This window comes from Hemibagrus wyckioides, linkage group LG27 (genome assembly GCF_019097595.1).
Source record: "Hemibagrus wyckioides isolate EC202008001 linkage group LG27, SWU_Hwy_1.0, whole genome shotgun sequence".
NCBI classification, from domain to species: domain Eukaryota; kingdom Metazoa; phylum Chordata; class Actinopteri; order Siluriformes; family Bagridae; genus Hemibagrus; species Hemibagrus wyckioides.
The window spans coordinates 3,362,501-3,388,993 of record NC_080736.1 but is presented as its reverse complement, the minus strand read 5'-3'; the positions used below and the strand labels follow the sequence as shown (position 1 = coordinate 3,388,993).

Below are 26,493 nucleotides of genomic sequence, written 5' to 3'. Positions count from 1 at the left end.
TATACATATAAATTTTTTAGATGTTTTTTTCCCTTTGTTTGTACTGATAATTCTGTTTATATTCATTGCAACCATTTTTATTTCTATTTATGTCTCTTTTTTAAGACAGTTGTTAGAGTTTCGCTGCATTTCATAAAGCATGTCTGTGACAGAGAATTTTAATGAATCACTTACTTTACGTTTCTTTGCTCTCCTGCTACCTCCACCACTCCCGATGTTCAGTATTTCCCACATCTGTTTGTTCAGCTGTCAGTAAAACGGGTGGATCTGTCGTATTGATATCTGTCATGTTTACTGTCTAAGAGCTAGCTCTGTTCTAGAGCGTCTTCCTGTCACGCTGTTCTGCTCTGTTTTTAGTGTCTACTTCTGATAACATGAGCATGTCGTTGTGTATTTGTGCCCCAGGGTGCCCCCCAGCTCCGACGCTGCCGCCTCGTCCGGTGCGGCGCCCCCCGGGGTGGCGGTGAGCCAGGGGAAGCCGTCACTGCGCAGGATCAAGGGACGAGTTCATCGCAGCAAGAGCCTGGACAGCATCGACCTGCTGGACTGCAACGTGAGTCGACAAATTACTTTTATACGGACGATGTGGTAGGAACAGAACGGACAGTTAGCTTACAAAATCTTGTGGTAGATTACAGAATAAAATACATTTGGCTTTCTTTGGGATCTGTATATTGTGCCTCATTTCCTTCTCTTTAGTGTTGCTTCCTTGTCTCTCTTTATTATAGGCCACCAGTTCATTCCTATTCATTTAGTTCATTTAAAGTCAGCTCCAGGGTTCGTGTGATCAGGCTTCAGCTCTTTTTATCAGTACGCTGGTGCTCCGTTCTGCCGGCGGAATGGAAATTGACTTTTTCAAAGAAACAAATTATTTTATCGCCGCAAGTCTGATATAAAATTAGTCAAGACCGTGTTGGCTTTGGATAACCTTCTAGAGAATTCGAGCTGCTTTTTTAGATGAACAAGCACTCTGGGCATCTCAGAGAGCAGAAATGGGTTCGATATCAACATTTACTTTGAAGATTTGTGTGTGGACAAAAAACTTTCCTATGAATATATCGCTCCTAATAGGCTAGAGGAAAACAGAAATACTTCTGAAGTTCTTAAAGTCCCGAGTGTCTACTTTATGTATGAGCTTCAAGACATTCAATCATCAACATGGACACGATAAAACAGGAGGAAGTTCCTTCTGGGAGAATAAATATCAGTGGGTCGATACACCTCTCCGTCTTTTGTTCCTCTTTTTACGTTCAAGCATTTATTATTAAATAATTTCCTCAAAGACAAAATTCTTAAGGGGCGTCATCTTTACCGATTGCACTGGACAGTTGTAGCTCAAATGGTTAAGGCTTTGGGTTGTTGATCAGGAGTTTGGAGAAGGTTGACGCTCCAGTGCTGTTTCTGTTTCCCTTAAGACTCAAATACATACACTACCTTTAGTTGATATTGATACCTTTGAACAGTTGATATTGAGATATGTCTGCTACTGATGCTCTGTAAAGCCTTCATAACGCCTCTAATCTGAGGTGCTGTTAATTGGTGATTTCTGAGGCTGGTAACTCTAAATGAACTTCTCCTCTGCAGCAGAGGTAAGTTTTGGTCTTGCTTTACTGGGATGGTCTTCATGTGAGCCAGTTTCATTGTGGTGCTTGATGGGTTTTGCAAATGCACTTGACAATACTGTTCTTGCAAGAACTATTCCATTTAACTGCTAAAGAACAGAAAAGGTTATTCTTGAAGAAGACAGAGTTTAGTGATAGGTCTCTCCAGGATGTTCTAACTAAGACACATCGAACGTGTCCTCTTCTGTCAGGTAAGGGCTAGGAGTTCCTAGGTGATGCATCATCTACAATAAGAGCCATGTCTCCTGGCTTGGGATGTTTTTCTCGTTTCATGACGTTTCTATCTTTAGATAGATTGATACATTGTTAGATAGGATTATATGTGCTTTCTGATAAATTAGGAGTAAGAATACCAATAATCTTACTAGCCAGACAAAGTAGTTTTTTAAAGTTTGTTCCTATTAACAGTTGTAAGCAAATGAAAGAAAGAAATGGCACCATACGTAAGAACCGGCTCAATAAAACTTTGGTACAGGAGGAGGAGAGGAAGAAAAGGCTGAACAGACAACTGCTTGAGTTTACGGAGAAGTCTCTGATGATAGCACTTGTAGATACCTAGAACATGCCGAGTAAAGTTGAGATCGTCATTCAAAATGCTCCACCCTTTCTACTGTCTCTCCGTTGATAGCAAAACCCTGTTCTTTAGTCGTTTAATGTTAAGGTGGAGAAAATGATCAGCACACCATGTGCTAAAATATGTCATGGAAAGTCCAATAAAGAATCATTATCACTGTTATTGGGCAGCGGAAGAATAGCTGTGTCATCTACATATTTAAAATAATGGGCAGTAGTGAATGGACTCTGACAGTCATTTGTGTAGAGGATATAGAGAAATGGACTGAGAGTTGACATTCTCAGTTTTTATTTTCCCTGTCAGGTCTTCCAGAATTTCCAGATGCTATAAATAAAACCCACTTAAGTCTAAAAAGTAAAATGTCACCGATGTATTTATGTAAAAATCAGAGATACCTTTCCACACACACACTCATTGCATAACATCACCTCGATATTCTTCTTTGCTCTACCGCTTCATACCCGTGTCCATGTTCTTCCCAAATTTAGTAAATGGGGCAGTAGAGAAAAGGCTCGGGGCCATAAATGTACCGAGTGACCCTGATGCCTTTATCAGCGCTTCCCAGCTTCTCCGACTCTCTACCGATTTATCAGATGGAATACGTTTACCATAAAAGGAAGCTACGGAACGAGTCGGCGGAAAAGATTTTTCCACGCGTATCGTGTAACACCGGTTATGATCACTTGTCTTCTTCGGATTCCTTCCAGTCATGGAATTTTAAATGAGTAACACACACACACACACACCAGTGGTTATTTTTAACTCTTTCATTTTTCAGTAAAATATCGCCTCGGGTGTCGGAAAAATCCAAAACTTATTGTTTTCACGAGGCTTTTGTGGTAGCCTGATGGAGTGTGATGCATCACTTTGGCTTTGACCTCTAGCGTGACGGACATGTTGACCGACACATCAGTGAAGTGGTGGAATTCATTTCTTTTTCGTTCCTCAGTTCAACCACAAACGACTCTCTTTCGCTCCTTTGTGTCCTTCTGAACTTGCTAATGATTAGCTGGCTTATTTTGGAGACCTGGCTGTTGACCCGTGAACTTTATTGAATTGTGCTCAGGTTACAGTGGAGATCGTATCGAATGGAGTTAATTGACCTTCTAGAGCAGAATGCGAATGAACACTGAAGCGTATTTACTGTAGTATTATTGAGTGAAGGGGCAGCAGTGGTTTAGTGGACGATCAGGATCGCTCGCCTCACACCTCTGGGGTTGAAATTAGCTTAAAAAATTATGATGAAATTCCTTTCTCTAGCCTTAGATCTTCCCTGCTCATCATGGATGTCTTAGAATTGCGATTATCTCCGACATGTGTGAAAAATAATAATAATAATCACATCATCTCTGTGTCTCAGTGTTCCTACAGGGAAACCAGATTGTCTCACAAACTCTTTTCTAAACAGGATGTGACTTTCAGTTCTCTTCCCTACAGGAATAATCCAGTCGCTGATTATTTTCCTTTAACAGCACAACATACAGAGTGTTTTATCTCCTGTTTCAGGCTGACACTCCATACAAAGCAGCATAAAGGTGCATGTCAGGAGTGAGAGAGAGAGAGAGAGAGAGAGAGTGGGAGATAGTAAGATAGAGAGAGATAGTAAGAGAAAGAAATAGTAAAAGAGAGAAAGAAGAGATAGAGAGTAAGAGAGAGCAAGAGAAAGAAAGGAGGGGGGAGATAGTAAGAGTGTGTGTGTGTGTGTGTGAGAGAGAGAGAGAGAGAGAGATGTAGCAGCTTGTACAGTAGTTGTAGAGAAGGAGATGGATCTTAGTGAATGATTAACTTACTTGTCTCCCACCTCTGGTGTTAGAGGTTTGAATCCAGCCCTGTATTTAGGGGGTTCCTTTCCAAAGAACCGCTTCATAGGCTGATTAACATCTATAAATTATCTGTAGGGTGTGTGTGTGTGTGAGTGTGAGACTCTGTGTGTGTGAGACTCTGTGTGTGTGTGTGTGTGTGTGTGAGACTCTGTGTGTGTGTGTGTGTGTGTGTGTGAGACTCTGTGTGTGTGACTGTGTGTGTGTGTGTGTGTGTGTGAGACTCTGTGTGTGAGACTCTGTGTGTGTGACTGTGTGTGTGTGTGTGTGTGTGAGACTCTGTGTGTGTGACTGTGTGTGTGTGTGTGTGTGAGTGTGAGACTGTGTGTGTGAGACTCTGTGTGTGTGTGTGTGTGTGTGTGTGTGTGTGTGAGACTCTGTGTGTGAGACTCTGTGTGTGAGACTCTGTGTGTGTGACTCTGTGTGAGACTCTGTGTGTGTGACTCTGTGTGTGTGTGTGTGTGAGACTCTGTGTGTGAGACTCTGTGTGTGAGACTCTGTGTGTGAGACTCTGTGTGTGAGACTCTGTGTGTGTGACTCTGTGTGTGAGACTCTGTGTGTGTGACTCTGTGTGAGACTCTGTGTGTGAGACTCTGTGTGTGAGACTCTGTGTGTGAGACTCTGTGTGTGTGACTCTGTGTGTGTGTGTGTGTGTGACTCTGTGTGTGTGTGTGTGTGAGACTCTGTGTGTGAGACTCTGTGTGTGAGACTCTGTGTGTGAGACTCTGTGTGTGAGACTCTGTGTGTGTGTGAGACTCTGTGTGTGAGACTCTGTGTGTGAGACTCTGTGTGTGACTCTGTGTGTGTGTCTGTGTGTGTGTGTGTGTGAGACTCTGTGTGTGAGACTCTGTGTGTGAGACTCTGTGTGTGAGACTCTGTGTGTGTGAGACTCTGTGTGTGTGTGACTGTGTGTGAGACTCTGTGTGTGTGAGACTCTGTGTGTGTGAGACTCTGTGTGTGTGAGACTCTGTGTGTGTGTCTGTGTGTGTGTGTGTCTGTGTGTGTGTGTGTCTGTGTGTGTGTCTGAGACTCTGTGTGTGTGTCTGTGTGTGTGACTCTGTGTGTGTGACTCTGTGTGTGAGACTCTGTGTGTGTGAGACTCTGTGTGTGTGAGACTCTGTGTGTGTGTCTGTGTGAGACTCTGTGTGTGTGAGACTCTGTGTGTGTGTCTGTGTGTGTGTGAGACTCTGTGTGTGTGTCTGTGTGTGTGTGTGTCTGTGTGTGTGTGTGTCTGTGTGTGTGTCTGAGACTCTGTGTGTGTGACTCTGTGTGTGTGACTCTGTGTGTGTGAGACTGTGTGTGAGAGACTCTGTGTGTGTGTGACTGTCTGTGTGTGTGTGACTGTGTCTGTGTGTGAGACTCTGTGTGTGTGACTGTGTGTGTGTGTGAGACTCTGTGTGTGTGTGTGTGTCTGTGTGTGTGTGTCTGTGTGTGTGAGACTGTGTGTGTGACTGTGTGTGTGTGTGAGACTGTGTGTGTGACTGTGTGTGTGTGTGAGACTGTGTGTGTGACTGTGTGTGTGTGTGTGAGACTCTGTGTGTGTGAGACTCTGTGTGTGTGAGACTCTGTGTGTGTGTGTGTCTGTGTGTGTGTGTGTGTGAGACTCTGTGTGTGTGTCTGTGTGTGTGTGTGTCTGTGTGTGTGTCTGAGACTCTGTGTGTGTGTGACTCTGTGTGTGTGACTCTGTGTGTGTGACTCTGTGTGTGAGACTCTGTGTGTGAGACTCTGTGTGTGTCTGTGTGTGTGTGTGTGAGACTCTGTGTGTGTGTCTGTGTGTGTGTGTGTCTGTGTGTGTGTCTGAGACTCTGTGTGTGTGTGACTCTGTGTGTGTGACTGTGTGTGTGTGACTCTGTGTGTGTGACTCTGTGTGTGTGAGACTCTGTGTGTGTGAGACTCTATGTGTGTGTGTGTGTGTCTGTGTGTGTGTGTGTGACTGTGTCTGTGTGTGTGTGTGAGACTCTGTGTGTGTGTGTGAGACTCTGTGTGTGTGTGTGAGACTCTGTGACCCTGTGTAGAATGAGCTCTACAGAATATGGATCTGGGGTGGAGTTATTGAGCAGATGATTGTTTTTTAGCCGATGCTACAGATCCATTGTGCCTGATGTATGAGATCAGAGATGGACAGAAGGGTCTATATTCACACAGGTAACATCCAGCACCACTAATGATGTTAAACCACTTCCTCGAGCTCTCCACTGTGTACGTTTTTGGCTTTTAGTAGCTCTCTCGTGATCTATCACATGAGCCCCGCTTAGAGAAATGAGCTGAACCTTCAAACGTCTGAGTGTTAGCATTTAATGCTAGCTAAGAGATTTAACAGATAAGCTGCTCGAACCAAAGCCCTAAAAACAATAACATTATGAATCTGTGACTGACAGAGGAGGTTTCCATGGAAACCACATCACAGCCTCCACAGCATTTTAAACCAATCAGAAAGCTGTAAAAGATTTTTTACCATAAAAGGTTGTTTTTAAGAAAGAAAGAAAAGCTTTTGTTTGCTTTGTGTTTAAGGAAGGAGTCTCCAGTGTCAGTTCTTTTTTTTTTCTTTTTTTTTTTACATACACTCACACATACAACTCATGTGCGCGCACACACACACACACACACACAGACATATGCATACATACACTCGTGCACACTCGCATGCATACACACACACATGCATGCATACTCACACACACACACAAATATATGCATGCATACACTCATGTGCATGCATACATACATACACTCACTTGTACACACGCACACACTCAGCAATACACTCATATGTGCACACACACACACACACACACACGCGCACACACACATTCCATTATCTCTCTCCAACATTTCATTATCTCTGTCTCTCTCTCACACTCACACACACACACACACACACACACTCTCTCTCCCTCTCTCCCTCTCGCTCTCTCATTTCTCAGTCATTCACTTCTGTCACCAGTGGAGACGTAATTAACCTTCTATTAAATCAACTAAAACAATTCACACCGTTTCCTCCAGAGTCGTTTTTCCCCGTTGACATGTAATTACTGTGTTTACTCTGTGTGTGTGTGTGTGTGTGCTCAAGAGCGCCCTGATAAACGTGTTCTTACAGGGTAACCCCTCCATGACCGGCCCTGTGTACGTGAGTGGACTGTATGAAGACGTGTATAATCTGGAGCGTGACCAAACTGCACTCACATTCATCTGTTTAATCTGTCCATTAAAGTGTAGACGCTGGAAGTGGACTGAGGGACGAGGGACGAGGGGACACAGAGCTTAGGTTTATTTAACTTTTATTCAACCAGGATAGTCACACTGAGATTAGATAGATAGATAGATAGATAGATAGATAGATAGATAGATAGATAGATAGATAGATAGATAGATAGATAGATAGATAGATGAATAAATGAATGAATAGATAGATAAATGATGATGAGATTCTTTTCTCTAGCTTTAGACATTTCCTCCATCATTGTGGATGTCTTAGAATTAGGGTTGTAAAATTCCGGGAATTTTCAAGCCTGGAATCTTTCCATAGGAATTAACGGGAATATATGGGATTTCATGGGAATTAACATGCACTGTCCATTCCTCCATAATATACACTGATCATTTCTTCAATCCTGCACACTAAATCATTTTAACAAATGTCCATCTTGGTGAGTAGTCAGTTTATATAAATGTCCCCAAATTTCCAAATAATTGAAATAAATTCTCGTAAATTCCTGTTAAGTTTCCAACATGGAATATTTCCAAAATTTCCAAGATAGTGTTCCCATGGAAACTTTCCAGAAATTTACCAGAAATTTTCCACCCCTTTGCAACCCTACTTGGAATTGCGATTATCTCCAACATGTGTGAAAAATAATAATAAATAATAATCACATCATCTCTGTGTCTCAGTGTTCCTACAGGGAAACCAGATTGTCTCACAAACTCTTTTCTAAACAGGATGTGACTTTCAGTTCTCTTCCCTACAGGAATAATCCAGTCGCTGATTATTTTCCTTTAACAGCACAACATACAGAGTGTTTTATCTCCTGTTTCAGGCTGACACTCCATACAAAGCAGCATAAAGGTGCATGTCAGGAGTGCTGGGTTTGTCTTCAGGCTGTTTTTATTGCATGCAAATCCTGTCAAGGTGAATAAATAACCATACAAAGAGAGAGAGAGAGACAGGGGCGAGAGAGAGAGGGGAAGAGAGAGAGAGTGAGACAGAGACGGGGTGAGAGACAGAAAACGAGAGAGAGATAGTAAAAGGGAGAGAGAGAGAGAGATGTATCTTGTAGTTGTAGAGAGGAGCAGATGTTAGAGATGTTTTTTTCCTCTATAACTCCACTCTCTCGCTCTGCTGCTCGCGGCAGTCGTGTGATGTTCAGACTCGTACACAGACTCAGAACAAAAGGACGTGAAGGTTCGGTGTCGTGTTTGTGTCTTTATCAACAATATAGTGTGTAGTTATAATGTGTATTTATTGTATGTAGAAAAAGGTGTGATAAACAAATGTTTCTCCGCCCCAAAGATGATGATTTTTCACTGTTCAGAGAACTAAAGTGTAAAGATCATCTAACATTAACCACAAAGACCAGCAACATCTCTCTCTCTCTCTCTCTCTCTCTCTCTTTCTCTCTCTCTCTCTCTCTCTATCACCCCTCTTACTATCTCTTCCTCCCTCTCTTATCTCTCTCTCCCCCTCCCTCTTACTATCTCTCTCTCTCTCTCTCTCTCTCTCTCACACTATATAACCCCTCTTACTATCTCTTCCTCCCTCTCTTAATATCTCTCTCTCCCCCTCCCTCTTACTATCTCTCTCTCTCTCTCTCTGACGTATGGATTCAACATAAGTTTCTAGGCATGACAGTGGTGCCAATCAGCTAACACACACACAAAATGTGCTGCATCGCACTACCCAGTCATGGATATTAGAATATAATCTTAGCTTGGAGTCTTCCTTAAAACCTGACACACTAGGAAACATTCGGTCTGTGTAAAGACATTTAAATCCTCGCTAGCCGAGTCTTTATTCTTTTAGCACCCCTGGAGTGGGGGTGGGTTGGTGAAGGGGGTGATTGGGGGCCCAATGGTTCAGAGCCTTAATCACTTGAGCTACTGCTGCCCCAAGTACGATTTCCTCTCAAGTCAATCCTGCACAACAAGATCAGTAGTTTAATTGAGAGTAGTAAGGCTCCTGATTGTTAATCAGAAAGTTGGGGTTCAACCCCCAGCACTGCCAAGCTGCAACAGTCGGGCCCCTGAGCAAGGCCCTCAACACTTTTTTCTCCAGACTGTAACATATCAACCAATCCTGCCACAAGAGGGAGCCCCCACCCGAGTATTTAACACCTACCAGCTAATCTGCGCAGTGGACGGATTCGAGATTCCCCTCTCCGAGTTTTCCTTCACACAGATGCACTGTATCATGTCTGAGACCACTGGGGTGTGCAAAGAAAACTGTGCTGTAAGTTTATGTGACAAAACAAAGACTTCTTCTTTTTTAAATGTCTGCAGTCTGTGTATTAGAAACGTTCCTACATGTGAAGAGTCTGACACGCAGTGTGACGTCGCGCATATAATCGCCGCTGCTAACGTCAAACCCTCTTGACCTTCAGATAATCAGCGCGTGGTCTACAGTAAATGACTAGCCGAGGAATTATTAGCTTAGCGCTCGAGTCGGACCGCTTTCCTGTAGGTTCTGTACTCTTCGTCCATTAAACACTACTATAAATTCTTCAAAGGTATTGGAGATAAAGAGAATCCATTAGTGGTGTGGGACAGTAATGTCTCTCTGCCATAAAGATGAAGGCCTCAGTATACAGGTTTAGAGTGGTCTTTAATCACATCTCCTCTGTGTGTGTGTGTGTGTGTTGTTGCTCTACTGCTACAGGCATCACTGGACACAATTCTGGTGCAAAACATCTCATCTGTAGAAAAGTGCACATTCCAGCTGCATCAGCGTTTTAGTGGCATGATGATGGGGGAACTGGTAACTCAGTGGTTCAGGTGTTGGACTAATGAGTTCGAATCTCTTTGTCCACCAAGCTGCTGCTATTGGGCCCTTGAGCAAGCCCCTTAAGCCTCAATTACTCCCCCCCTCTCTCATTTCACATTATTACACATAACTTAATTTATGGACATCTGTGGTTTTGGATTTCTTCGGATTTGTGGATTGCATGCGTGAAAATTTCATGTCAATAGCACCTTTAGAAATAATATTTTATTAAGAAAAATGGTGATGCGTTCAATACTTATTTTATCCGCTGTAAATGTAAGTTACTCTGGATAAATGGAGCGCAAGTGTACCCAGAAACAGAAAAATTTTAAAATACAAGACTTACGGTGCAACTTGTAGAGATTTTTTGTGGGGTTTTTTGTTTTGTGGTGAAACTGCAGGAAACAGGATTCTTATTTAAAACTCCTAGCAGTGAAGACACACATGTAATGACTTTTTGTGAGATCTGTACTCATGATCCACTGCACGTGAATCGAAGCTGGTTGAATTTGCGTTGTGATAACATCACACAACGCGTCTCGGCCCAAATCTGCAGGGGGAAATCAGATTCTGCTTTAATTTCTGCGATTCTGGTCCTGAAATTAGCCTTAGACTGTTTACCACCTTAAAAGTCTCCCATTATTACTCAGTTATTCTCGTCATTGTGCACGATATTCGGTTTTTACTACAAATGATTTTACATTTAGCAAACGGATCAGTTACAATAGTAAAAGTCATAATTTGAGGACAGAGATTAGGAAACGGATAAAATGTCATGCCGACCTCTAAACTCTTGGGATATCGGATATTGAAGTCCGGAGCGCTTGTGTGTCCTTGACGAACGTTTCATTCCGGATGTATTCCTCTCCATTTGCTTCACACTTCCCTTCCCCTCTCCTCTCCTCTCCTCTCCTCTCCTCTCCTCTCCTCTCCTCCTCTCCTCTCCTCTCCTCTCCTCTCCTCTCCTCTCCTCTCCTCTCCTCCTCTCCTCTCCTCTCCTCTCCTCTCCTCCTCTCCTCTCCTCTCCTCTCCTCTCCTCTCCTCTCCTCTCCTCTCCTCCTCTCCTCTCCTCTCCTCTCCTCCTCTCCTCTCCTCTCCTCTCCTCCTCTCCTCTCCTCTCCTCTCCTCTCCTCTCCTCCTCTCCTCTCCTCTCCTCCTCTCCTCTCCTCTCCTCTCCTCTCCCCATCAGACTAAACCACTAGCTAGTCTGACCACTAGAGTGTGTGTCATCACTGTGTGTATGGAACGTGTTTGTGTTTGTGCCAGTGTGCGATGAGAGACTTCACTTCAATCACTTTATATTTAGCCAGTAAACTTTTTATTTCAGTCGTGTCTGTGAGAACATTAAACTCAGTCCTGACTCCTTAACCATGGGACTTCAGCACCATGGAGAGCAGCCGGTGGATTTGTGATGTCACTGGTGTTTCTTTTTCAGTGTTATGATGTCATATGTATGCTTGTGTGTGTAGTCACATGTGAGAACACTGAATTTAGATAGACAGACAGACAGACAGACAGACAGTCAGATAGATAGATAGATAGATAGATAGATAGATAGATAGATAGATAGATAGATAGATAGATAGATAGATAAATAGATCTCTGCTGCTAAATAAGCTTTGCTCAAGCCATGTTTATTAAGAAGTGATTTTTTTTTTTAAATATTGAAATATATTGTTTGTTTTTTATAAATAACAATTTTAGAAAATAATTTATTAATAAAAATATTTAAACACCTCCCCTTTAAACCAGCGCATGTTTGTGCTCTCACACATGACGGGCATCAGCCATGTCTGATTCCACATATGCCAGGGGTCTCGAGTCTCTCTGTTTGTTGCTATGGAAACACGGTTTTGTGAGCCGAGGGGAGAAGAAGAGTGATTTGTATGTTATTTTTTCAACATACACACACACACACACACACGTGCACACACACACACACACAGAGAAAAAGAGACTGGGGGATAGTAAGAGGGAGAGAGAGAGAGGAAGAAAGAGAGAGAGAGAAAGAAAGAGAGATAGTTAGAGAGGGGGGAGAGAGAGAGAGAGAGAGAGAGAGAGGAAGAGAGATAGTTAGAGAGAGGGGGAGAGAGAGAGAGAGAGAGAGAGAGAGAGAGAAAGGAAGAGAGATAGTTAGAGAGAGGGGGAGAGAGAGAGAGAGAAAGGAAGAGAGATAGTTAGAGAGAGGGGGAGAGAGAGAGAGAGAGAGAAAGGAAGAGAGAGAGAGAGAGAGAGAGAGAAAAGAAGAGATAGTTAGAGAGAGGGGGAGAGGGAGAGAGATAGTAAGAGGGAGAGAGAGGAAAATAGTAAGAGAGATGGAGATATATAATGGGGGGGGCGATGTTGCTGGTCTTTGTGGTTAATGTTAGATGATCTTTACAGTTTAGTTCTCTGAACAGTGAAAAATTTGGGGCGGAGAAACATTCGTTTATCACATTATTACTTTCTTTCTACCCCAAAAGCGGGATGAAAAAATGATGAAATTATTAATGGGAGCTGTTTCTCTTCTTTATGACGGGCTTCAGGAAGCTGTTGGGTTTCTGATGGTGGTGATGTGTTTGTCAGTTGTGGTTTAATGGAGAAACATACATCATAGACAAGAAAGCTCAGGAAAAACCTACTGGGTGGGATATATTAGGCAGCAAGTGAACATTTTGTCCACAAGGTTGATGTTAGAAGCAGGAAAAATGGACAAGTGTAAGGATTTGAGCGAGTTTGACGAAGGGCCAAATTGTGATGGCTAGACCACTGGATCAGAGCATCTCCAAAACTGCAGCTCTTGTGGGGTGTTCCCGGTCTGCAGTGGTCAGTATCTATCAAAAATTGGTCCAAGGAAGGAACAGTGTTGAACCGGTGACAGGGTCATGGGCGGTCAAGGGTCATCGATGCACGTGGGGAGAGAAGTGAAATGAAGTGATCCGATCCAAATTGCTAAATAAGTTAATGCTGGTTCTGATAGAAAGGTGTCAGAATACACAGTGCAGGACGGGTCAGGGCTGTTTTGGCAGTAAAAGGGGGACCAACACAATATTAGGCAGGTAGTCATAATGTTATGCCTGATCAGTATATGTACATAATCTGTGCTTTCTTTTTCTCTCCACACTCTATTAACTCTATTAAATTATCATTAATTAATTAAATAACCCAAAAATTTGAATCATAAAGTCTCTATTATAATAAAAACAGAGTAGAAAATATTACATTTTTTAACGGTTAGCTGTTATAAAATCTTTCTTTAGATGTTAAGAATGTCTGACCTCATGGTTGTCTTTTGCGTGCATAGAAGCTGCATTAAGCTGAGAGAGAGAGAGAGAGAGAGAGAGAGAGAGAGAAATAGACAGAGAGAAAGATAGATAGAGAGAGAGAGAGACAGAGAGACAGAAAGAGAGAGAGCTTGTCCTGACCCTTGTCTCTTACTATATTTAGACAGTTTATTTATAGATTTGTTTATTTAAAGATAGTGACAGTGACTGGAGGATCTGTGTGTGTGTGTGTGTGTGTGTGTGTGTGTGTGTGTGTGTGTGTGTGTGTGTCTCCAGGTCCTCCGCTGTGTTCCATTAGGATCACCGCCACTATTCTCTTCCTCAAGCTGTGGCCTTGTAAGAGTGAAAGATAAGGGACAGTGCAGAGGGAAGAAGGAAAAGCAGACAGAAGAGGAATACAGAGACCTTTATGAGGAGTTACAGTGTCACAGATTCTACAGAATTAGGATTAGACTAATTAGATTTAGATTAGATTAGAATTTAGATTTGATTATCTGGACGCACTGAGGGGTCGAGCTGAGAGCGGAGAATGAAGATATTTTACAAATCAGTATTTAGCCCTGTGTGTGTGTGTGTGTGTGTGTGTGTGCGTTTAATCGTTTCCGAAACAAAACATCTTATCAATCAGCACGAGATTATTGACACCAAATCAATTCAAGAATTTATTATTATTTATTTTATTTATTAGCTTTTTCTACAGCATAACATCTGTACCTATCTAGCTCGCTAGAAAACATCTGGACTGTAGAATTCTGGATTCTGATTGGTCAGAATGTGTTGTAACAGCACAGTCACTCAAATCGTGCTTGATGCCGTTGCTATAGTAACAACTCATTCCAGTTGAAATCGTTGCTATAGTAACAACTCGTTCAAGTTGAAATTGTTGCTATAGAAACAATTCAATCAAAACATCTGGACTGTAGAATTCTGGATGCTGATTGGTCAGAATGTGTTGTAACAGTGCAGTCGCTCGAATCGTTGCTATAGTAACAACTCACTGAAGTTGAAATCGTTGCTATAGTAACAACTCATTGAAGTTGAACATGCTGCATGGTCCAAATCTTTGTGATAGATAGATAGATAGATAGATAGATAGATAGATAGATAGATAGATAGATAGATAGATAGATAGATAGATAGATTTTTTTTAAAGGATATTTGTGAAAGGAGTTTCTGTGCTTCCTAACAACCAAAGTTAAGGTAAAGTTAGTAAAGTAGCTCGACATTTTCACGTGATTAGCTTCTTCTTTTGTCTTTTGTTAAGGTTTCCTCTCACTCCTACAAACAGTACGAGTTTTACCACTCTGTTATTTTGTAGAACACATCCTCGCTTCCCTCTTAAACCGTTTCCTGTGTCTGTCTGTTTACTTTACACGGTTTCTGCTTAGCGTCTGTCGCTGTTCTCACAGCACAAACAGACACATGCTGCTAGCTGGTTAGCTCGTTGCTAGCCGAAGACGTTGTGTTGACAATAACCCGATTCTGAGCTCCTTCCTGTGACTCCCTGCTTGATAATCTTGCACCTTGGACTAAACACCACAATTCCCAGCATTTTATTTACACCAAAGTCTCGCTTTTTCTTGGAATTTTGACTCATATTGTATTTGTGTTTTTGTGTCCTTGTATTTAGCGCTTTATAAGGAGCTCACAATGATAACAGGGTCGAATGTTCTCGCAAAAGTACGCTCATATTTGTAAAACTTAAAGAGGAAAAAAAACATTTCTGTTTATTTACAGAGGTTAGTTTAGGTGCAGCACAGCTTTAATGAGCTACAGTAATAATTTAATTTTAAAAGATTTCATTTTCATTTAATTTTCCTCACAAACTCGACTGTGATTCCTCTTGTGGCCAGAAGATGGCACGTTTTCCCTACTTTCTAACATACACTATATTGCCAAAAGTTTTGGGACACCCCTCCAAAACATTGAGTTCAGGGGTTGGGCTCGGCTTCTTAGTTCCAGTGAAAGGAACTCTTAATGCTTCAGCTTCATACCAAGACATTTTGGACAGTTTCCTGCTCCCAACTTTGTGGGAACAGTTTGGGGATGACCCCTTCCTGTTCCAACATGACTGCACAAAGCATGGTCCATAAAGACATGGATTAGTGAGTTTGTTGTAAAGAGTTCTGACCTCAACCTGATAGAACACCTTTGGGATTAATTACAGTGGAGACTGTGAGCCAGTGCCTGACCTCACAAATGCACTTCTAGAGGAATGGTCAAAAATTCCCATAAACACACTCCTAAACCTTGTGGAAATCCTTCCCAGAAGAGTTGAAGCTGTTATAGCTGTAAAGGGCGGGGCAACTCCATATTACATTCATGTGCATGTAAAGGCAGGCGTCCCAAAACTTTTGGGTACATATGCTTACAGACTCAGCGCACACACACACACACACACACAACCACACACACACAAATCTACCCCAGCTGTGACATTCCTCACACACACTTAACTGCACTTGATCTCAAGTTTCTTCTTCCTCATCAGGATTCAAGATTTCTCTCATATTGAGAAACAAACCATTTTCTCACTTGTTGTTTATCACGTGACGTGACTGTAGATAGTTCAAAAGATTCAGATAAACATGTAAAAATGCGCTAACTTAGATATTAAGGCATAATAATAATAAGTGGAGGAGTTTTCAAGTGAGTACTGAGTAGTTTCACCGCTTCAGGAATCACTCCCTAACACCAGCCAACACGATGCCTGGATGTATGACATCACTGACCGCTTTAAAATATAACAACATCACAAATCATCTGCAGAGACGCTTTTTAAGCCAGGCCTGTTACTATGCTGCTGACTTCTAGCTCCTGATTGGTCAGAAAACGTGAATTCGTTTTCTAAAACAGCAGCTTCAAATCCGAATCACGGGTCTATATTAATGTGTCACCTTCTAATATTTTACCGTTTCCTTAGCAACGGCTAAAGATGTTTATTTAACGTTAAGCTGTACGTTTTTCAGACGTCTTTAGGACAGAGGAGTTTATGCTTTTACGCTGGTTCTCGTTAACCTGAGCTTCATAAGCTTAGTTTTGTTTGTTTGTTTGTTGCCTAATTAACTTTTTTTTTTTAAATGAATAAGGAGGGAATGAAAGGAACTTCCTCGACGTTCAGTGTCACTGTAAATGGATAAAAGTGTCCCTGTTTATAAGAGGAGTAAAATGTTTACTTCAGGATTTCTGTTCATTACTGTGTAGAAAATAAACCTATTCCTTTCCTCATAACACACATGCTTCTTTACCCACTCGTGATGAATTTTTCTGCCCATGATGGCATCGTTAGTGAGAACAAAGGTTCATTAGAAGGTGTGTGTTAATCCACGACGTGTAGTGTAGTAAATGAAAATCAAACGGCTCGGCTCCGTATCATGTGTTTATTAATACTCCCTGTTCTCCTTAATGTTCTTTCTGCATTTCTGGCCTTTCGATAATGATTTCTTTTTCAGACGTCATAAAGCAGGTGGTGGGAAACGGCGCCGTCAGACGTGTGCTTTAGAGAAGACGTGTTCCGGCTCATTGGCAATTTCGATGTTGGTAATGACGCTGGTTCAGGCACCGCTGGCCCGGGCCGAGCAGATGCTGGGAGATTTAATTAACCGAGTCAGTAGGTACGGAAACTGCCAGCGGGGATTTTCTGTGTGTGTGTGTGGGGCTCATTTAGATGTAGCTAATGTCTTTATTTCCTTTCAGAACTTAACTTCCCTACTATTGGTTGCCATGGTAACATTTCTCAGTGGGCGGAGCAGCTTGATCAGTTTTCAGGGATATTTTTGACTTATACACCAATCAGCCATAACATTATGATCACAGACAGGTGAAGTGAATAAGACTGAGTATCTCCTCATCATGGCTCCTGTTAGTGGGTGGGATATATTAAACAGCAAGTGAACATTTTGTCCTCAAAGTTGATGTTAGAAGCAGGAAAAATGGACAAGTGTAAGGATTTGAGCGAGTTTGATGAAGGGCCAAATTGTGATGTCTAGACCACTGGATCAGAGCATCTCCAAAACTGCAGCTCTTGTGGGGTGTTCCCGGGCTGCAGTGGTCAGTATCTATCAAAAGTGGTCCAAGGAAGGAACAGTGGTGAACCGGAGACAGGGTCATGGGCGGTCAAGCCTCATTGATGCACGTGGGGAGAGAAGGCTGGCCCGTGTGATCCGATCCAACAGACGAGCTGCTGTTGATCAAACTGCTGAAGACGTTAATGCTGGTTCTGATAGAAAGGGGTCAGAATACATAGTACATCACAATTTGTTGGATATGGAGCTGCATAGCTGCAGACCAGTCAGGGTGCTCAGGCCTCCAAATTCCACAAATCTCAATCCAGTTGAGAATCTGTGGGATGTGCTGGACCATGGAGGCACCTCACAACTTATAGGACCTAAAGGATCTGCTGCTAACATCTTGGTGCCAGATCCCACAGCACACCTTCAGGGATCTAGTGGAGTCCATGCCTCGATGGGTCAGGGCTGTTCTGACAGCAAAAGGGGGACCAACACAATATTAGGCAAGTGGTCATAATGTTATGGATGATCGGTGTATATGCCATCTAGTGGATTTCATTTTTGATGAACCAATTTTATGTGACGTGTTTTAAAGAGTTTATCAGGAACTTGTTATTCACAGCTTACTGAAATGAACACAAAGTAACATGACTGTTCCTGGAGAAAACATTCCCTCTTGTAAGAACATGATGAAGAAGGCTGGGAGGTTTTCAGAGAGATGAGCGTGTTAGAAAGATTTAACCAGCGAACCCTGAAGGAGGCTGTAAATTAGCGTTAGAGTTCATCTCGGAGTTGAAGACGAAGCATGGTCGTATTTCTTAAGCAGCCAATGAAACGCAAGGGCAGGTGAACGAAAACAGGAAATGAGTGGAGCAGACGAGGTGGAGAGAAAATTCCTGGAGGTTGCAGGAACTGTCCGGACGAACGGACGGAGAGAACTGCTCTGTGTTTTGTAGTGTGGTGCTTTTTTCAGTCCACTGAGAACGTGAGACATTATTTCTTTTATCTGACACCTGCCTCACGCAAGCTGACTCTCCAGGGCCAGGCCAGACTGATATATTGTGTTTCACAGACGGAGTGTGAGGTGTGTCTCGGGCCTTCCTGCTTCTCTCTCAGCAGGCTTCAGAAGGGAAAATTTCTCCCGCTGTTTAAAGGGATTTGGTGCACTTTCCTTCAGACTGCAGCCTTGTTTTCTTTTAATAACCCACTGAGCTTATGAAAAGAGCATGATCTGTGTGACGACCAGAGAGAGAGAGAGAGAGAGAGAGAGAATAGAAATAAATCAGAATTCAGGGTTTGAATCTTGAGCAAAATTAACACACTAAACATAATTTTTTAAAAAAACAAATAAAATGAAAATTAATAAATAGGTTTGGAGCATGTAGGGCTAAAATAAAATTCTTATGAGGTTTTATTTATTTAAGTGAAAAATTAGATGTTTTTTTTTTTTTTAATTGGAATATTTAAACAATATTTATTTATTAGTTTGGGCTGAATGCAAGTCTTATTTATTTATTTATTTATTTATTTATTTATTTATTTATTTATTTATTTATTTATTTCCTGTTTCTGTTTATCTCATTCAGATATTTGAGGTTTCTTTTTTTTATTAGAATATTTAAAATATTTATTTCTTGGTTTGGGTTGGCTGCAAGACTTATTTATTTATTTATTTATTTATTAATTATTGATTTATTTCATTTTTCTGTTTATTTTCTTCATCAATTAGAGCTTTTTTTATTAGAATATTTAAAAATATTTATTTATTAGTTTTGGCTGACTGCAAGTCCCATTTATCTATCTATCTATCTATCTATCTATCTATCTATCTATCTATCTATCTATCTATCTATCTATATATTTATTTATATATGTATGTATTTGTTTATTTACTATTTCTGTTTATTTTGTTAAAGAATTTGAGGTTTTTTTAATAGAATATTTAAAATTACTTATTTATTAGTTTGGGCTGACTGCAAGCCTTTATTTATTTATTTATTTATTTATTTACTATTTCTGTTTATCTTGTTCACCCCCATCTTTTTTTCACTCTTGTTCCATCCTATCTACTTTTACCTCACTATAGAAAACAGCGACTTTGTATTCATCATGAGAATTTTTTTTCCCCTGCAGAAGTCATTTTTATTTATTTATTTAACTAATATCAGTAAGATTTCTGTGGGTGGTGTTTAGTAACGGAATAAAGAATGCTACTTTTTAGAAACTCGAGGTGTGGAGGTCTACTCCCTTATCAGGAATGTGTGTGTGTGTGTGAGTGAGTGAGTGTGTGTGTGAGTGAGTGAAAAGAGAAAAGCAGTAGAAAGAAGGATAATGGAAGTGAATTAATGTCTCTGATTAAAGCTCGATGCCTGGCTGCTCTTGAGCTCATAGCGCTATTGATCTCTGAGCACCTGTACCTCTGATTAACACACATCACTGAGGCTTTCATCTCACACCGACACACACAGGAATGCTGCACACACACACACACACACACAGAGCCAGATGTTATTTCCTGGTGTCTCCTGAAGCCTAGAGGCTCATACGTTGTTATGAAGTAATATTATCCAGCTGCATTCTGTATTCTGTTTAAAAAAAAAACAACAAAAATGGTGTGTGTGTGTGTGTGTGTGTGTGTGTGTGCTGAAAACAGAATCCTCTCGTGCATGGATAGTCTCTCGAAGGTGATTTGTCTGATTGTGTAGATCAGATTGAGATCAAATATGTTGATGAAAATAGAGAAAAAGCTGCTGGATGATTTCAAACAGGAGGAATTATTTTTTCTTGATGGTAGTTTTCATACATCTGTTGTGGGTTTTGTTGTGAGTTCCTGACAGGACCGCGTGTAGCTACTGCTGGTACACTATAAACAAAAAGCATATTTTCTTCCTTGGCTGTGAATTCAAACTGGAGATAATAAGCCCCGCCCCCCAAACCGGTCCAGAATCTACTGTGAGTCTAGAAATGAGGATTCGGATCCAGTAAATGTCGAAGAAGGTTCTGATGTAGTTTGTCTTACTGGTGGCTCAACTCTTCAAAGCTCTATGGGTCACTGATCAGCTCTGGAGCAAGGCCCTTAACCCTGATATCTCCTATATCTGAAGAAAGACTTTCACTCTAATGTGACATACATGTGATTAAATAACAAAGGTTTCTCTTGAAGATCCTGGCTCATATCTTCAGTGCATTTCCTGTGACCTGGAGCACCTCGTGCTCATGTTTTTCATTTCCTTTCTCTTCCTCCGTCTCTATCTCTCCCCCCTTTTCTCCGTCTGCAAGACCCCCCCCAGGCTCCCTGGCATCCCTCACCGTCTGCTGGAATTAAAGGCACAGTGAGGAATGTGGCAGGAATGTTTCAGGGCTCTGAATGTCGAAGCCGTCTGCCCTCGTGAGACCCCCTCCTGCCCTCGTTAGGGGCACTGCGACTGGGCCTCACTGCAGAGCAGCTGCTTTGTATGCTGATGAAACATCAATCATTCAGTCAATGTTCAGGGCTGTGCTTATTTTAATCAACACCAACACACACCATCATACACCAACATGCACCATCACACACCATCATACACCATGACACACCATCATACACCATCAGACATGAACACACACCATCACACACCATCATACACCAACACACACCATCACACCATCATACACCATCATATACCAACACATACCAACAAATACCATCTTACACCCTCACACACCAACACACACCTTCATACACCAACACATACCATCTCACACCATCATACACCAACACACACCATCATACACCAAAACACCATCTCACACCATCACACACCATCATACACCAACACACACCATCATACACCAACACATACCAACAAATACCATCTTACACCATCATACACCAACACACACCATCACCCACCCTCAAATACCATCACACACCAACATATGCCAACACACACCATTAAATACCATCAAACACCATCACACACCATCAAACACCAAAATACAGCAACACACACCATCCCACACAGACTCCAAGCCCCTTCACCCCCCACAGTGCTTGGCTTAGTTCTCCATTCAGATCCCAGACCTCATTTCTGCTGACTTCATCAGGCCAGCACATTCAAGCTCCGCCCACTCACCGGGTCTTTCTCTGTATGTTAAAGCCGTGAATGTGTTACAGCGGCTCTGGATAATCACCCAGCATTACAGCCTGTTGTAGGAGGCATTAGCTGGAAGAAGTGACCCGGTGAGACGATGTAAAAACGAGAGCCACTAACGCTGATGAGGCTCGATCGGGGAGCTGACACCAAGCTGGGATTAGTCGAGCTGCCCAGGCTTACACTCGAGCTGCCGCTCTGTCTCTCTGTCTTTTTATTGCATAACAGTGTGAGATTTTAATCGCTGTTGATGATTAGATGATTGTTAATCGTGGCTTTTAGGAAATATTTTATGGAAGAAGATTAGTGCTTTGAACTTTTGGGTCATTTTAGTGAGATAAATTGCAGTTTCTGTAGTTTGAGTTAATATTAAACCAGTAGAAACAGCAGTGATGGATTAAATCACTAACCTGTCATAAGTTAACAGCCATCAAACTGCTGCATTTAATCAGTCTAATACATACTGCTATCTCACGTGGACGATTAATAATAATCATCTGCATCCTAAATCACATACTTATGTGCCAACACCAACACACACCATCAAATACCATCATACATCATCATACACCAACACACACCATCACACATCATCATACACCAACACACACCATCACACATCATACACCAACACACACCATCAAATACCATCACACATCATCATACACCAACACACACCATCACACATCATCATACACCAACACACACCATCACACATCATACACCAACACACACCATCAAATACCATCATACATCATCATACACCAACACACACCATCACACATCGTCATACACCAACACACACCATCACACATCATCATACACCAACACACACCATCACACATCATACACCAACACACACCATCACACATCATACACCAACACACACCATCAAATACCATCATACATCATCATACACCAACACACACCATCACACATCATACACCAACACACACCATCAAATACCATCACACATCATCATACACCAACACACACCATCACACATCATCATACACCAACACACACCATCACACATCATACACCAACACACACCATCAAATACCATCATACATCATCATACACCAACACACACCATCACACATCATACACCAACACACACCATCAAATACCATCATACATCATCATACACCAACACACACCATCACACATCATACACCAACACACACCATCAAATACCATCACACACCATCAAATACCAACACACACCATCATACACCAACACACACCATCAAATACCATCATACATCATCATACACCAACACACACCATCACACATCATCATACACCAACACACACCATCAAATATCATCATACACCAACACACACCATCAAATATCATCATACACCAACACACATCATCAAATACCATCATACATCATCATACACCAACACACACCATCACACATCGTCATACACCAACACACACCATCACACATCATCAAATACCATCATACACCAACACACACCATCAAATACCATCATACACCAACACACACCATCAAATACCATCATACACCAACACACACCATCAAATACCATCACACACCATCAAATACCAACACACACCATCAAATACCAACACACACCATCAAATACCATCATACACCAACACACATCATCAAATACCATCATACACCAACACACACTATCAAATATCATCATACACCAACACACATCATCAAATACCATCATACACCAACACACACCATCAAATATCATCATACACCAACACACATCATCAAATACCATCATACACCAACACACACCATCAAATATCATCATACACCAACACACATCATCAAATACCATCATACACCAACACACATCATCAAATACCATCATACACCAACACACACCATCAAATACCATCATACACCAACACACACCATCAAATACCATCACACACCATCATACACCAACACACACCATCAAATACCATCACACACCATCAAATACCAACACACACCATCAAATACCAACACACACCATCAAATACCATCATACACCAACACACACCATCAAATACCATCACACACCATCAAATACCATCATACACCAACACACATCATCAAATACCATCATACACCAACACACACCATCAAATACCATCACACACCATCAAATACCAACACACACCATCAAATACCAACACACACCATCAAATACCAACACACACCATCATACACCATCACACACCATCATACACCAACACACACCATCAAATACCAACACACACCATCAAATACCAACACACACCATCATACACCATCACACACCATCATACACCAACACACACCATCAAATACCAACACACACCATCATACACCAACACACACCATCAAATACCATCACACACCATCAAATACCAACACACACCATCAAATACCAACACACACCATCAAATACCAACACACACCATCATACACCATCACACACCATCAAATACCAACACACACCATCAAATACCATCACACACCATCAAATACCAACACACACCATCAAATACCAACACACACCATCATACACCATCACACACCATCATACACCAACACACACCATCAAATACCAACACACACCATCAAATACCAACACACACCATCATACACCATCACACACCATCATACACCAACACACACCATCAAATACCAACACACACCATCATACACCAACACACACCATCAAATACCAACACACACCATCATACACCATCATACACCAACACACACCATCATACACCAACACACATCATCATACACCAACACACATCATCACACACCATCATACACCAACACACACCATCAAATACCAACACACACCATCATACACCATCACACACCATCATACACCAACACACACCATCATATACCAACACACACCATCAAATACCAACACACACCATCACACACCATCATACACCAACACACACCATCATACACCATCACACACCATCATACACCAACACACATCATCAAATACCATCATACACCAACACACACCATCAAATACCAACACACACCATCATACACCATCATACACCAACACACACCATCATACACCATCAAATACCAACACACATCAACACACACCATCACACATCATCATACACCAACACACACCATCATACACCATCATACACCAACACACACCATCATACACCAACACACACCATCATACACCAACACACATCATCAAATACCATCATACACCAACACACACCATCATACACCAACACACACCATCACACATCAACACACACCATCACACATCATCATACACCAACACACATCATCAAATACCATCATACATCATCACACACCATCATACACCAACACACACCATCACACACCATCATACACCAACACACACCATCATACACCAACAAACACCATCACACATCATACACCAACACACATCATCACACACCATCATACACCAACACACACCATCACACACCATCATACACCAACAAACACCATCACACATCATCATACACCAATACACATCATCACACACCATCATACACCAACACACACCATCACACACCATCATACACCAACAAACACCATCACACATCATCATACACCAATACACATCATCACACACCATCATACACCAACACACACCATCACACACCATCACACATCATCATACACCAATACACATCATCACACACCATCATACACCAACACACACCATCACACACCATCATACACCAACACACATCATCATACACCATCATACACCAACACACACCATCATACACCAACACACATCATCAAATACCATCATACATCATCACACACCATCATACACCAACACACACCATCACACACCATCATACACCAACACACACCAACACACACCATCACACATCATCATACACCAATACACATCATCACACCATCATACACCAACACACATCATCAAATACCATCATACACCAACACACACCATCATACACCAACAAACACCATCACACATCATACACCAACACACATCATCACACACCAACACACACCATCATACACCAACACACACCATCACACACCATCATACACCAACACACACCATCATACACCAACACATACCATCACACACCATCATACACCAATACATACCATCACACATCATCATACACCAATACACATCATCACACACCATCATACACCAACACACATCATCAAATACCATCATACACCAACACACACCATCATACACCAACACACATCATCATACACCAACACACACCATCACACACCATCATACACCAACAAACACCATCACACATCATCATACACCAACACACACCATCACACACCATCATACACCAACAAACACCATCACACATCATACACCCACACACATCATCAAATACCAACACACACCATCAAATACCAACACACACCATCATACACCAACACACACCATCATACACCAACACACACCATCAAATACCAACACACACCATCATACACCAACACACATCATCACACACCAACACACACCATCATACACCAACACACACCATCACACACCATCATACACCAACACACACCATCATACACCAACAAACACCATCACACATCATCATACACCAATACACATCATCACACCATCATACACCAACACACATCATCAAATACCATCATACACCAACACACACCATCATACACCAACAAACACCATCACACATCATACACCAACACACACCATCACACACCATCATACACCAACACACATCATCAAATACCATCATACACCAACACACACCATCATACACCAACACACATCATCATACACCAACACACACCATCACACATCATCATACACCAACAAACACCATCACACATCATCATACACCAATACACATCATCACACACCATCATACACCAACACACACCATCAAATACCATCACACACCATCAAATACCAACACACACCATCAAATACCATCACACACCATCAAATACCAACACACACCATCAAATACCAACACACACCATCATACACCATCACACACCATCATACACCAACACACACCATCACACATCATCATACACCAACACACACCAT

At 41.7% G+C, this 26,493-nt stretch overlaps 1 protein-coding gene across 7 annotated transcripts in view; it reads left to right on the top strand.

The window, feature by feature from the left end:
* The window catches only part of tjp1a (tight junction protein 1a), a 114,004-nt gene that overhangs the window by 10,178 nt on the left and 77,333 nt on the right, over positions 1–26,493 (top strand). For all 7 annotated transcript variants that reach the window (XM_058382218.1, XM_058382214.1, XM_058382217.1 and 4 more), the window contains exon 2: positions 406–553. In XM_058382218.1, coding sequence (XP_058238201.1) covers positions 406–553 — 148 coding nt within the window. The remainder of the gene's footprint in view (positions 1–405; positions 554–26,493) is intronic.